Source organism: Macaca fascicularis, chromosome 1 (genome assembly GCF_037993035.2).
Source record: "Macaca fascicularis isolate 582-1 chromosome 1, T2T-MFA8v1.1".
Taxonomy (NCBI): Eukaryota; Metazoa; Chordata; class Mammalia; order Primates; family Cercopithecidae; genus Macaca; species Macaca fascicularis.
Window position 1 is genome coordinate 70,950,237 of NC_088375.1, and position 12,038 is coordinate 70,962,274.

At 35.6% G+C, this 12,038-nt stretch overlaps 1 protein-coding gene across 48 annotated transcripts in view; it reads left to right on the plus strand.

The window, feature by feature from the left end:
• The window catches only part of RPS6KC1 (ribosomal protein S6 kinase C1), a 215,008-nt gene that overhangs the window by 116,713 nt on the left and 86,257 nt on the right, over positions 1 to 12,038 (plus strand). For 34 of the 48 annotated variants that reach the window (XR_012432978.1, XR_012433030.1, XR_012433032.1 and 31 more), the window contains one exon: positions 3,256 to 3,348. The exons of the other annotated variants lie outside the window; for them this stretch is intronic. Coding sequence is in view for 29 of the 34 variants with exons in the window: in XM_074036223.1 (XP_073892324.1) it covers positions 3,256 to 3,348 (93 nt within the window). In the remaining 5 variants the exon portion in view is untranslated. The remainder of the gene's footprint in view (positions 1 to 3,255; positions 3,349 to 12,038) is intronic. 48 annotated transcript variants of the gene reach the window in all.

The following is a 12,038-nucleotide window of genomic DNA, read 5'->3' on the forward strand; positions in this document are numbered from 1 at the left end:
TTTCTCATCTAAAAAAAAAAGGTGGACTTGATCTCTAAGGTCTCTTTCTGCTCTTAAAATTTTGTGGATATGTATGTCCTTTTGCCATCTGAAGAAAGGAGTAGATCTATAGGATTCTACCCAATTTAAGCACTACATATGAGAAATACAATTTTTTTTATTGATGATTTTATTTCATGATCTTTCTTTGTTCATTTCTGTGATCTCAAACTTTTATAGATGGTTAAAGTAGAAAGAGAACTTTAATGATCACTTTGCCTTTGGTCATTTCCCCTTCAATTTCCCCATTCACGTCTTTCCAAGAGTAACCTTACTAAATCACTGTTTTCATTGGGTTATTTCTCATAGAAAAACTTGTTGTCTAGACTTCGGAGACTGTATAGTCAAGACTTTTCTTCTTGGCATTCAAGGCCTGCGAAAACTGACCCTAAGTGTATAATTTTATTTTCTTCTGTTCTCCAATTTGAATAACTTTTCCCCACCAGGCTAATGCTTTCCAGTTGTATACAGTATAGAATAACTTTTTCCTAATCTAATTTCCACTTAACATTTAAAATCACCTTTATCACAGTTTTTCATACACTAATGACATATTTGTGTAGTCCCATATTTTTAAGATAATGTTTTATTGTTACTTAACTTTTCATGTATTTGTCTTATCTCCTCAAATAAATGGTGCACTTCTTGAGGTTAGACTGGGCCTTTTGATAATTTATAGCCCTTTCAGTTATCATGCACATAGTTGGTGCACAGTAATTATTTGTTGAAAGATGCGATAGAGATTTTGTAGTTTGCTTTCTTTGCTCTTAAATTGCCAAAGTGAATCAATAACTTTCTTTGGAAACCGAAAGAAACAGTGACATCTGTGAATAAGAAGATATAAATAGGAGATAGGGATGTTGGAGATACTTGGCCATATTTTCTAAGACAAATGTAGTGGACTAAATATCATTTAAAGTATTATTTTTTTTCCCTCCTTACAACTTTTCCTTAGCATTCCTTTTGCTAAAATCACAAACAGTTCTTACTTGTTCTTGTAGCAAGAAGCAGCAGCAGAAAAGAATTTTTAATTTTCAGAATGTGTTGGTTAGTAAAAGGACTGCAAGCTTTAGAATAGTAGTTGGAGTTCTTCCACTGTCTCTCTTTCTGACCACAGACAAACACTCCAGCATTCTGAGAATCCCTTTATTCATCTGTAAAATGGGAATTATATAATACTAACTTCCTGTAGGTGCATCGCCTGGTATGGGGTGAAGAATAGAGATGAAACAATGTAAATGAAGATAGAAAAGACTATTTCTACTGGCCGGGTGTGGTGGCTCATGCCTTCAGTCCCAGCACTTTGGGAGGATGAGGTGGGTGGATTACCTGAGGTCAGGAGTTCGAAACCAGCCTCACCAACATGGTGAAACTCCGTCTCTACTAAAAATACAAAAATTAGCTGGCCATGGTGGTGGGTGCCTGTAATCCCAGCTACTCAGGAGGCTGAGGCAGGAGAATCGCTTGAACCGGGGAGGCAGAGGTTGCAGTGAGCCAAGATCGAGCTGCTGTACTCCACCCTGGGCAACAAGAGCGAAACTCCGTCTCAAAAAATAAAAATAAAAATAAAAAAAAGGCTATTGCTGTTACATGTTGGTTACATTATACACTGAATGACTATAATGAATATAATGTTACATTATACACTGAATGAGTATACACTGAATGAATATAATGAATGCTGTTACATTATAACACTAAAATACCTTGCTAGATGTTTGTATATCCCTAAAAAGGTTCCCCTTAGTTTAAAGGTTATTATCTAGTCTAATTGTCACTATTATGCCAACTTTTTCAAACATCTTTAAGAAATAAAAAGTCTCTTTTAAAACTTAAACACCATTTCAGGTACAGTTAAATTATTATTTTCTTGCTAAATCTATAAACAAAACAAAAATGGAAAACAATTAGAATTGCTGCTTTTAGAGAATTTCACAAGTGGTAGTTTTCCCAGTTGTAAGTGACACCTAATTTTCCAAGATTCCTTCCTTTCTCCCTGCTCTCCTCATTTCTGCTCTCCCTCATATTTTCCAACTAAATACTAGCAATATGCAAGGCACTGTGAATATAGAGATGAATAAGACACATTTTCTATTCTCAAGGAGCTGCCTGTCTGGTGATGTTGGTCTGTACAGGGACAAAAATGGTATCTCAGTAATTCCCTTACCATGGTGTTTGATCAGGATATTTTATCTTCAATTCATAGAATCAGAATGTTTCTCCTGTATTCTAATAGATTTTTGATAGCAAGAAGGTCTGCTTTAAGTATGTAATAAGGCTTTGTGTCTCCTGTTGTCCTTTGCAGCATCACCATTTTAATATAGGATCAATATAGCAGTACTTTATAGTTGTAAATGTCATATGGAGGTGCCCTTAGAATTTGTCTAATTTAATGGCTTATGTTACTGATAGAGAAAAACTAAAACTAATAAATGGAAGTTGGGATTATTTTAAAATTGTGTGCAGAATTTAAATGTTCCTTCCTATGTTCACTGATTTTTTAAATCTTTTTTTTTGTGTAGCTAACCGACTGTTTTCCACATCACAGATAGTCAAATATTTGAAGAAAAGTTTCTTTCTCTTGTAAATCATCTTGTAAGCAGGCTCTGTTTTAGTGATTATTGGTTATATGATGAAGCTTCTTAATTTTTCACCATTATTGGTAATTTTTCTGGTTGAATTTGGATGGACCAGTCCCTCTGAAAACACATAATACATAAAGTAACAATCATAGAACTGTAGCTTCATGATGAGAGAGAATGACTTGTGCCCCTCCCTACCCATGTGTGCTTATTATTATATTATTTTTAGTTCCCCCACTTCCAAATTACTGTTGAGGTGTCTGGGGTAAATATAATACTGGGATTGATTGTTGGCCCAGTTATCCATTTGTTACAAAGTTTTATGATAGCTGTATGGTCTGAATTGAGTTATTGCTGTAGAAACTGTCAGCTCATTAATTTTTCTTTTAAAAAATTTTTTCAATGTTATGATTTATTTACTTGCAACTTTTTTCTTGCTTTTTCTTTTTGATTTTCTTTAGTTTTTATTTTTAAAAATTTTATATTACAGACAAACAGAAACTTCCTCCTTTCATCTTTCCATTCTCTGATTTATGATGAATTTACTTTCCTTTGGCCTGGCATTTGCTTCAGCAGGCAGCCTTCCTTCAAGTACCTCCCTGATTGATGTATAATCTTTGATATCTTCCATTAGCCTCCAGGATCACTAAGTTCAAGGCCCCCTTGGAACCTAAGGAGCCCTGCCGAGGAGCTGAAGGCCTTCAGAGTCCTTGGGGTGATTGACAAGGTAATTCTTCAGTGTCTCTTCAAGAGTTCAGTCATAAATCGACTGCATGCTGACATTCTGTCTTTGAAGCTTTGGATCTTAAGGATATGAAACAAAAGGAGAAAATGACTCAAATGCATCTGCACTTTAAAATAACAAAAGCAGAAGAGAAAAAGCTTTTATCTGAGCAATTCATGTAAGGTCATGCAAAATATATTTGAGCTAAAGGAGAAGGTGCATATTTGTTGGCATTCAGTTGAGTAAGGGATTTGGTTTTATAAAAGTGTTATAGCAGAGTAAAGATGTACTTTGTGTTTAATTACAATTGTGAGCCAGTAGTTGTTCAACATTAATTAATACAGTCATTTTAATGGTCAAAAAGAAAAGTGGAATCCCCTTATAACTACCATTTATTGAGCACCTACTATGTGTCAGACCCTATATTAGGAATTTTATATGAAGCAACTTAATCTTTCTTACAATTTTATTTGCATCTTGGTGGAAAAGTGATGTTTAGGGCAGATTAAATAACTTGGCCCAAAGTCACATAGCTAATTTAGGATGGTGCTGGGATTTGAATATTAATTTTTGTGATTCAAAAGCTGTGCTTTTTCTAGTACACTAACCCCTCACTTCACACACACGTGCATTTTAATTTTGGGGGTAAAAGTACTGGCCTCACAGAGATATCTGCCATTGTGTATGTGCAAATTTGGTGACATCTCACACCAAATGTTAACAGTACTGTTCCTATCAGATGATTTACAAGTGTAAATTAAAAGCCACGGACAACAAACTATGTTTTAAGTATATTTGCTCAACCACCGCTTTACCATTCAAAGTAAGTAAAATGCTTTATTTAATATTAAGGGATAGGGTAATTTAGATATTTTTTCACCATTAACCGTTTTTATGAAGCACCTTAATGTTCATTTTTAACTTACTATTCATTGAGTATTTGTAAAGTATGCATGTGAGTCCATGCTAAAATTGAACAATATGTAGTATTCTCTAGCAATTTAGACAGTAATAGTTTGAAGCATTCCCAAGGGTACATTAAGTTGGATATTATATAAAACTGTCAGTGTCTTAAGTTCTGGCAAGGATCATTTTTCTCAAATTCATGTTACTGAATTTTGAACTTAAAAAATTCTAAGCTGTAGGATTTTTCTTTTTTTAAGAGCCTGAAATATTTCCATAACCATGTTTTCTGTGACTTTTCCAGTTTGGAAAACATTCAGTTTGAGAGTAGATGAAGACAATATAGTAATTGAGTAGTTTCTAGGTTCTCAGATTTCTTTGCAGGCAAGTATACCTTCTTGAGGAACAGTGTCTGCCCCCTCTCTTAGCTCTATTTCTTTGACAAAGTATGGCCTTTCATTGCTATACTGTAAGTGTAAGTAAGTTACCTTGTAGTCCTAGTAATAGCTATTAGTCTCTCAGGTTTGTTTAAATAAGGGCTCTTGGCTGGGTGCTGTAGTTTACACCTGTAATCCCAGCACTTTGGGAGACCGAGGTGGGCAGATCACTTGAGCCCAGGAGTTTGAGACTATCTGGGCAACATGGTAAGACCCTGCCTCTACAGAAAAATAGAAAAAGTAGCTGGGTGTATAGTCCCAGCTACTCGGGAGGCTGAGGTGAAAGGATCCCCTGAGCCTGGGGACTTTGAGGCTGCCGTGAGCCGTGGTCATGCCACTGTACTCCAGCCTGGGTGACAGAGTGAAACTCTGTCTCTAAATAAATAAATAAATAAATAACCAATAAATATCAAGTCTTTAAAAAAAAAAAAGAAAAGAAAAAAGTCAGGCGTGGTGGCTCACGCCTGTAATCTCAGCACTCTGGGAGGCTGAGGCAGGTGGATCACTTGAGGCCAGAAGTTCGAGACCAGCCTGGGCAACATGGTGAAACCCTGTCTCTACCAAAAATACGAAAAATTAGCTGGGCATGGTGGCACACACTTGTAATCCCAGCTCCTTGGGAGGCTGAGGCAGGAGAATCACTTGAACCCGGGAGGCAGAGGTTACAGTGAGCTGAGATTGTGCCACTGTACTCCAGCCTGGGTGACAGACTGAGACTCTGTCCCCCCCCAAAAAAGAAAGAAAGAAAGAAAGAAAGAGAGAGAGAGAGAGAGAGGGAGGGAGGGAGGGAGGGAGGGAGGGAGGGAGAGAGGGAGGAAGGAAGGAAGGAAGGAAGGAAAAGAAAGAAAGAAAGAAAGAAAATAGAAGGACTTTTTGACAGTGGAAGAATTCCTAAGTTCTGCTGAGGAATAATTTGGTACCTTCTTTTCTTACTCTGTTTAGCTGGGAAAGGTGTTTGGTGTTTAGAAGGTGACATTTAACTTTTTTTTTTTTTAATAATTAACAGAATCTCACTCTGTCACCCAGGCTGGAATGCAGTGGCACAATCTTGGCTCACTGCAGCCTCTACCTCGTGGGTTCAAACGATGCTTCTGTCTCAGCCTCCTAAGTAGCTGGGATTTACAGGCGCACACCACCATGCCTGGCTAATATTTTCTTTTGTATTTTTAGTAGAGACAGGGTTGCACCATGTTGGCCAGGCTGGTTTCGAACTACTGACCTCAGATGATCCACTCGCCTCAGCCTCCCAAAGTGCGGGGATTACAGGTGTGAGCCATGGTGCCTGGCCTAATTTTTCTTAGTAGAGATAAGGGAATATGTATTTGGGGAATTAAGAAGCTTTGGGAATTAATAAGTCTTTAAAATTTGTAACATATTCCTGTAGAAACATAAGTAGGTATAGGCTGGGAGCTGTGGCTCATGCCTGTAATCCCAGCACTTTGGGAGGCTGAGGTAGGCAGATCACCTGAGGTCAGGAGTTTGAGACCAGCCTAGCCAATATGGGGAAACCCCATCTCTACTAAAAATATAAAAATTAGCTGGGCATGGTGGTGGGCTCCTGTAATCCCAGCTACTTGGGAGGCTGAGGCAGGAGAATTGTGTGAACCTGGGAGGTAGAGGTTGCAGTGAGCCGAGATTGCGCCACTGCACTCCAGCCTGGGCAACAGAGCCAGACCCTGTCTCAAAAAACAGAGAGAGAGAGAGAAAAAAAAAGCAGGCATATTTTTTGAAAGTTGAACTGTTTTTTTAAAGATAAGTTACTTTCCATTCTACTGAGGACTACCTAAAATTTGGGTTTTAGAAACGAAGTATAGAAAAGAAATGTTGAATAAATTCAAAAGGTTAGAAAATACCCCGGTTATATTGATCTAGTCCTACAGAACACAGTTTCTTTGATTCTGTTTCATTACAGTATTTGTTTTTTATGAGTTATTTTGAGTGTTATCTATTAACCTAGGAAAAATACGGTTCTGAATTGAACTGCGTTAGGATTAGTATTTCACAAACTTTTATGTAGAAAAAAAAAGCAGATTTTTTATTAATATCTAGACTATAAGCTCTGTGAAAACAAGATTGTGTCTTTCTTGGTCACCACTATGTTCTCAGTACCTAGAATCACTTGGCACATAATGGGTGCTCAATAAATATTTGTTGAATAAAATAATCAAAACTTAATTAATTTTAAGTATATATAGAGTGACACCTACTGGTACAATATGAGACTGCTATCTGGTACCATTGTATGAGGTGACAACTCAGAAAGTGTTTACCCAGAGGGATAGTAATTCCATAGCTGTATGTTGATCTAGTATTCAAAGAGAAGTAAATGACTTTCTGCTTTTGAATTGGGATTATAAAATCCCTCATTAAAATAGATACACAAAAATCATATATGAAGCAGGATGCCTGGTTTCTCTGTGAAAAAGGTAGTTAGGGAAGAGACTTGCATGTTATGTCCTCATAGGATATAAGTAGAACCAAATTAGTACAAATTCAGGAGAAACAAATTACTGCTCATGAGAAATGCCTTTTGAGAATTAGCATATTGACCAAAGGCATACTGGAGTCCTTTAGATCTTATGAGTTTCTTGTCATTTGAGACATTCAGGTAAAGGCTGAAAGATTGATTGTTGGGATGCTATATAATGAACTGGATGGAATTTTACATTAGATAACTTTTAAATATTTCTTTGATCCTGCAGGTTTATTTACACAGTCTTTGTGTAGCAATAGCAGGGGAGAGTAGAAATTAGTGGAAAAATATTATAAGTTTTTATAGACACAGGTGCAATTCTTTTTATTGTATGTGTGTGGTAAGAATATATGGGATGTGCTCATATTTGTATGTGTATAAAGATTGTTTATATATGATAATTTGTAATTGGGTTAGAAGAGTCTAGATTGGTAGTTTGACTGGTAGTAGAATGCTCAAGTGCTAAGAGAGTTTCCGAGAAAGGTCACTGTTGTATAACTTCTCTATAAAAAGTATAAAGGAGCCCATAGTTTAGTATACAGTAATGTACCAGTGTTAGGTTCCTGGTTGTGATATTTAATTCGAACTATATAAGGTGTCACCACTGGGAGAAGCTGGGTGAAGGGTACACGAGACTCTTTGTACTGTTTTTGCAGCCTCCTGTGAGTTAAAAAAAGAAAAGGGTAAGGGGAACATTGATTACTTGAAACCCAGGGTATACTAAGATTTGATTCCCTCATGGCCAGTTAACTGTTCTGGTTTCTGTGTGGCCTGAATCATTCTGTGTGTACATGTGTGTATGGCATTCACAAGGAAGATCGGTGAGGATCGTGTATCTGGATTGCCAAAATTGCCACTGAAAAACTACTTAAATATGATGCTTTGCAAGTCATTGTTATAAGAGATGCCACACATTTTGTAAGTCTGTGACTATTTGCTAGGTCAGATGCCTTGGCATTTTGTAATCAAGATAGCTTCCCAACTTTATCTGATACCTGCTAGGCAGAATTCTTAAGCTCACTTGCCATTGGAAAAATGTAGGCATTTCTATTTTGGAGCTAAAATATAATTGAGAAAATGTGCGGAAATTGCTCAAATTGAGTAGCTGTTTAAAGATTGGTACTTATTTTTTAAGGTACCTAAATAATATCTTCTCTGATAATATGTGGAAAAATCTTCTGTGTTTGGAACACAGAAGCATCAATATTTGGGTATTTGCTCATTCAGGGAACACTGGATTGAAGTGGATTAAATCAAAAGGACATAGCACAACATTTTTTAAGTGCTAAAAGGAAAGAACTATCAACGCAGAATCTATATCCTGTGAAAATGCCTTTCAAGAATTAAGGGAAAATAAAGGTATTCTCAGATGAAGAAATGCAAAGAGAATTTGTTGCTGATGAGCCTATCCTAAAAGAATAAAGTGCATTCTCTAAACAAAATGGAAACAATACATGCAAGAATCTTGTCACATTAGGAAGAAAGAAAGAACATTGGAAAGGGTCAAATATAAGTAAATACAATGGACTTCCTTTCTCTTTAGCTTTGGAAATTATCTTTTATGGTTGAAGCAAAAATTCTAACACTCTCTGATGTAGTTCTAAGTTTATGCAGAGAAAATATTTAAGGCAATTATAAATGTGGGAGAGTAAAGGGACATAAAGGAAGATAAGGTTTTTATGCTTAGCTTGAAATGGTAAAATGATGATACCTGTAGACTGCAATAGGTTATGTATATATAATATAACTAGAACAACCACTAAAAAGCTTTTTAAAGCATACACTCAAAAATGCTATATAGGCTGGGCGCAGTGGCTCACACCTGTAATTCCAGCACTTTGGGAAACCGGGGTGGGCAGATCACCTGAGGTCAGGAGTTTGAGACCAGCCTGGCCAACATGATAAAACCCTGTCTCTACTAAAAATACAAAAATTAACCATCATGGTGATGCACGACTGTAGTCCCAGCTACTCAGGAGGCTGAGGCATGAGAATCACTTGAATCTGGGAAGCAAAGGTTACAGTGAGCTGAGATCATGCCACTGCACTCCAGCCTGGGCAACAGAGTGAGACTCCATCTCGAAACAAACAAACAAACAAACAAACAAACAAACAAACAATACTATAGATAAACCAAAATGGAATTCTAAAAAATGTTCAAATAACCCACAAAAATGCAGGAAAATACAAACAGAACAAACAGAATGCAAAAAATAACTGCAAACTTAAGCCCTAACACATTATAAATATGCCAGTTAAAAAAACAGAGATTGATATTGGATTAAAGATATGACCCAACTTTATGGTATTTATAAGAAACTCACTTCAAACATAATATAATGATATATATATGTATATCATGGTGTATATCATATATATACACCATGATATATATATGTAAAAAGTAAAAGGATGGAAATGACATGTCATGCAAACATTAATCAAAGAAAACAGGAGTGGCTATATTAATACAAGATAAAATATGCTTCATACCAAAGAAAATTACGAGAGACAGAGAAGACATTGGATAATGATAAAAGGGCAATCTACCAAGAAGACATAGCAATCCTACAAATGAGTGTACAGACATCAGAACTGTAAAATATATGAAGCAAAGGCTGATAGAAAGTGAAAGGAGAAATAGGCAGTTACAGTTGGAGACTTGAACACTTTGTCTGAAAAACTGATAAAACAGAAAATTAGCAACAATACAGAAGAACTCCATAATACCATCAACCAACAAAATGTAACTGACTTTTATAGAACACTGTACCCAAGAACAACAGACTACACATTCTTTTTCAGTGCCCATGGAACATATACCAAGACAGACCATTTCTAGGACTGAAAAACCTCAACAAATTTGAAATTATTGAAATCATACTGGGTGTGTTCTCTGACCATATCTGAATCAAATTATTAATCAGTAACATAACAGGAAACTCTCCAAATACCTAGAAACATAGTTATACTCCTAAGTAATTCATGGGCTAAAGAAGAAATCTCAAAGGGTATTAAAAAAAAACCCAAAACGTATAGTTGAATGAAAACAAAAGCAGAACATATCAGAATTTATGGGACACAGCTAAGCCAGTGTTTAGAGAGAAACTTATAGCACTAAATGATTATGTCAGAAAATGGGAAAAATCAGATCTAGGTTCCTAACTCAAAAGAACTAGAAAAAGAACAAAATCTAAAGCAAGCAGGAGGAATGAAATAAAGATAAACAGCAGGAATCATTGAAATTGAAAATAAAAACAAAAACTTTTGAAACATAAAGCTGGTTATTTTCAAAGATCGATAAAATTGACAAACCTCTAACAAGAGTGACAAAAAGAGAGAATACACCAATTATTGCTGTCAGGAATGAAACAGGCGTGGATCCTGCCTACATCAAAAGGATAACAAGGGAATACTACAAACAGCCCTACACACGTAAATTTGATAATTCAGATGGAATGAACCAATTCATAGAAAAGTACAAACTACCACCCAAAATAAAATAGATAATTTGAATGGCTCTTTAACTATTAAGGGAACTAAACTTAAAATACCACTAAGATGAAATCTTGAGGCCCAAATAGTTTCACCAGAGAATTCTACCAAACTTTTAAAGAAGAGTCAATACCAGTTCTACACATATTCTTCCTGAAAATGGAAGAAAGGGAAACAGTTTCCAGTTCATTTTATGAGACCATTATTACTCTGATATCAAGACATTAGAAGAAAGAAAACTATAGACCAATATTCTCGTAAATGAAGATACAGAAATCTTCAACAAAATATTAGAAAATAGCAACAAAATCCAAAATGAATTCGATACCATGAATTTATTTAAATTCATTAATTTCATTAAATTCATATTACATTTATCTTTTCAAGAAAACCAACTTTTCATTTCATTGATCTTTTGTATTTTTTGGTCTCAATTTGATTTATTTCTGCTCTGATCTTTATTTTCTTCTACAAATTTGAGGTTTGGTTTGTTCTTACTTTCTAGATCCTTGAAGTACATTGTTAGATTATTTGAAATTTTTCTTTTTTTTTAAAAATGGGCATTTATTGTTGTAAACTTTTCTCTTAGTGCTGATTTTGCCATATCCCATAGATTTTGGTATGTTGTATTTCCATTTTCATTTGTTTCAAGAAGTTTTTACAATTTTCTCAATTTCTTCGTTGACCCATTGATCAGTCAGGAACATACTGTTTAATTGTTTAATTTCCATGTGTTTCTGTATTTCTGATGTTCCTGTTATTGATTTTGAGTTTTATCCCATTGTGGTCCAAAAAGATACTTGACATGATTTTTTAAAAAATGCGTTCATACTTATTTTATGCCCTTTTTGTGGTCTGTTCTATAGAACGTACCATGTGCTGATGAGAAGAATGTGTATTTTCTAACTGTTGAGTGAAATATTCTGAAAATGTCAGTAGGCCTATTAGATTTAGTGTGTAGTTTAACTCTGTGGTTTCTTTGTTGATTTACTCCTGGATGATCTGCCCATTACTGATAGTGGCAGTTAGAGTCTCCTATTATTGTATTGCAATTTGTCTTTTCTTTATTAGATCTACCATGTTTGTTTTATATACTTGGTTTTATAATCTTAGATTTGTAGTCTGTTTTATCTAAGTATAGCTACTCCTGTGCTTTTTTGTTTTCCAGTTGCATAGAATATCTTTTTCCACCCCTTCACTTTCAGTCTATGTGTCTTTATAGGTAGGGTAGGTTTCTTGAAGACAGCATATAGTTGGGTCTTATTTCTTTATTCAGCCACTCTATGCCTTTTAATTAGAGAATTAAGGCCTGGCACAGTGGCTTATGCCTGTAATCCCAGCACTTTGGGAGGCCAAGGTGGGCCTTGAGATCAGCCTGGCCAACA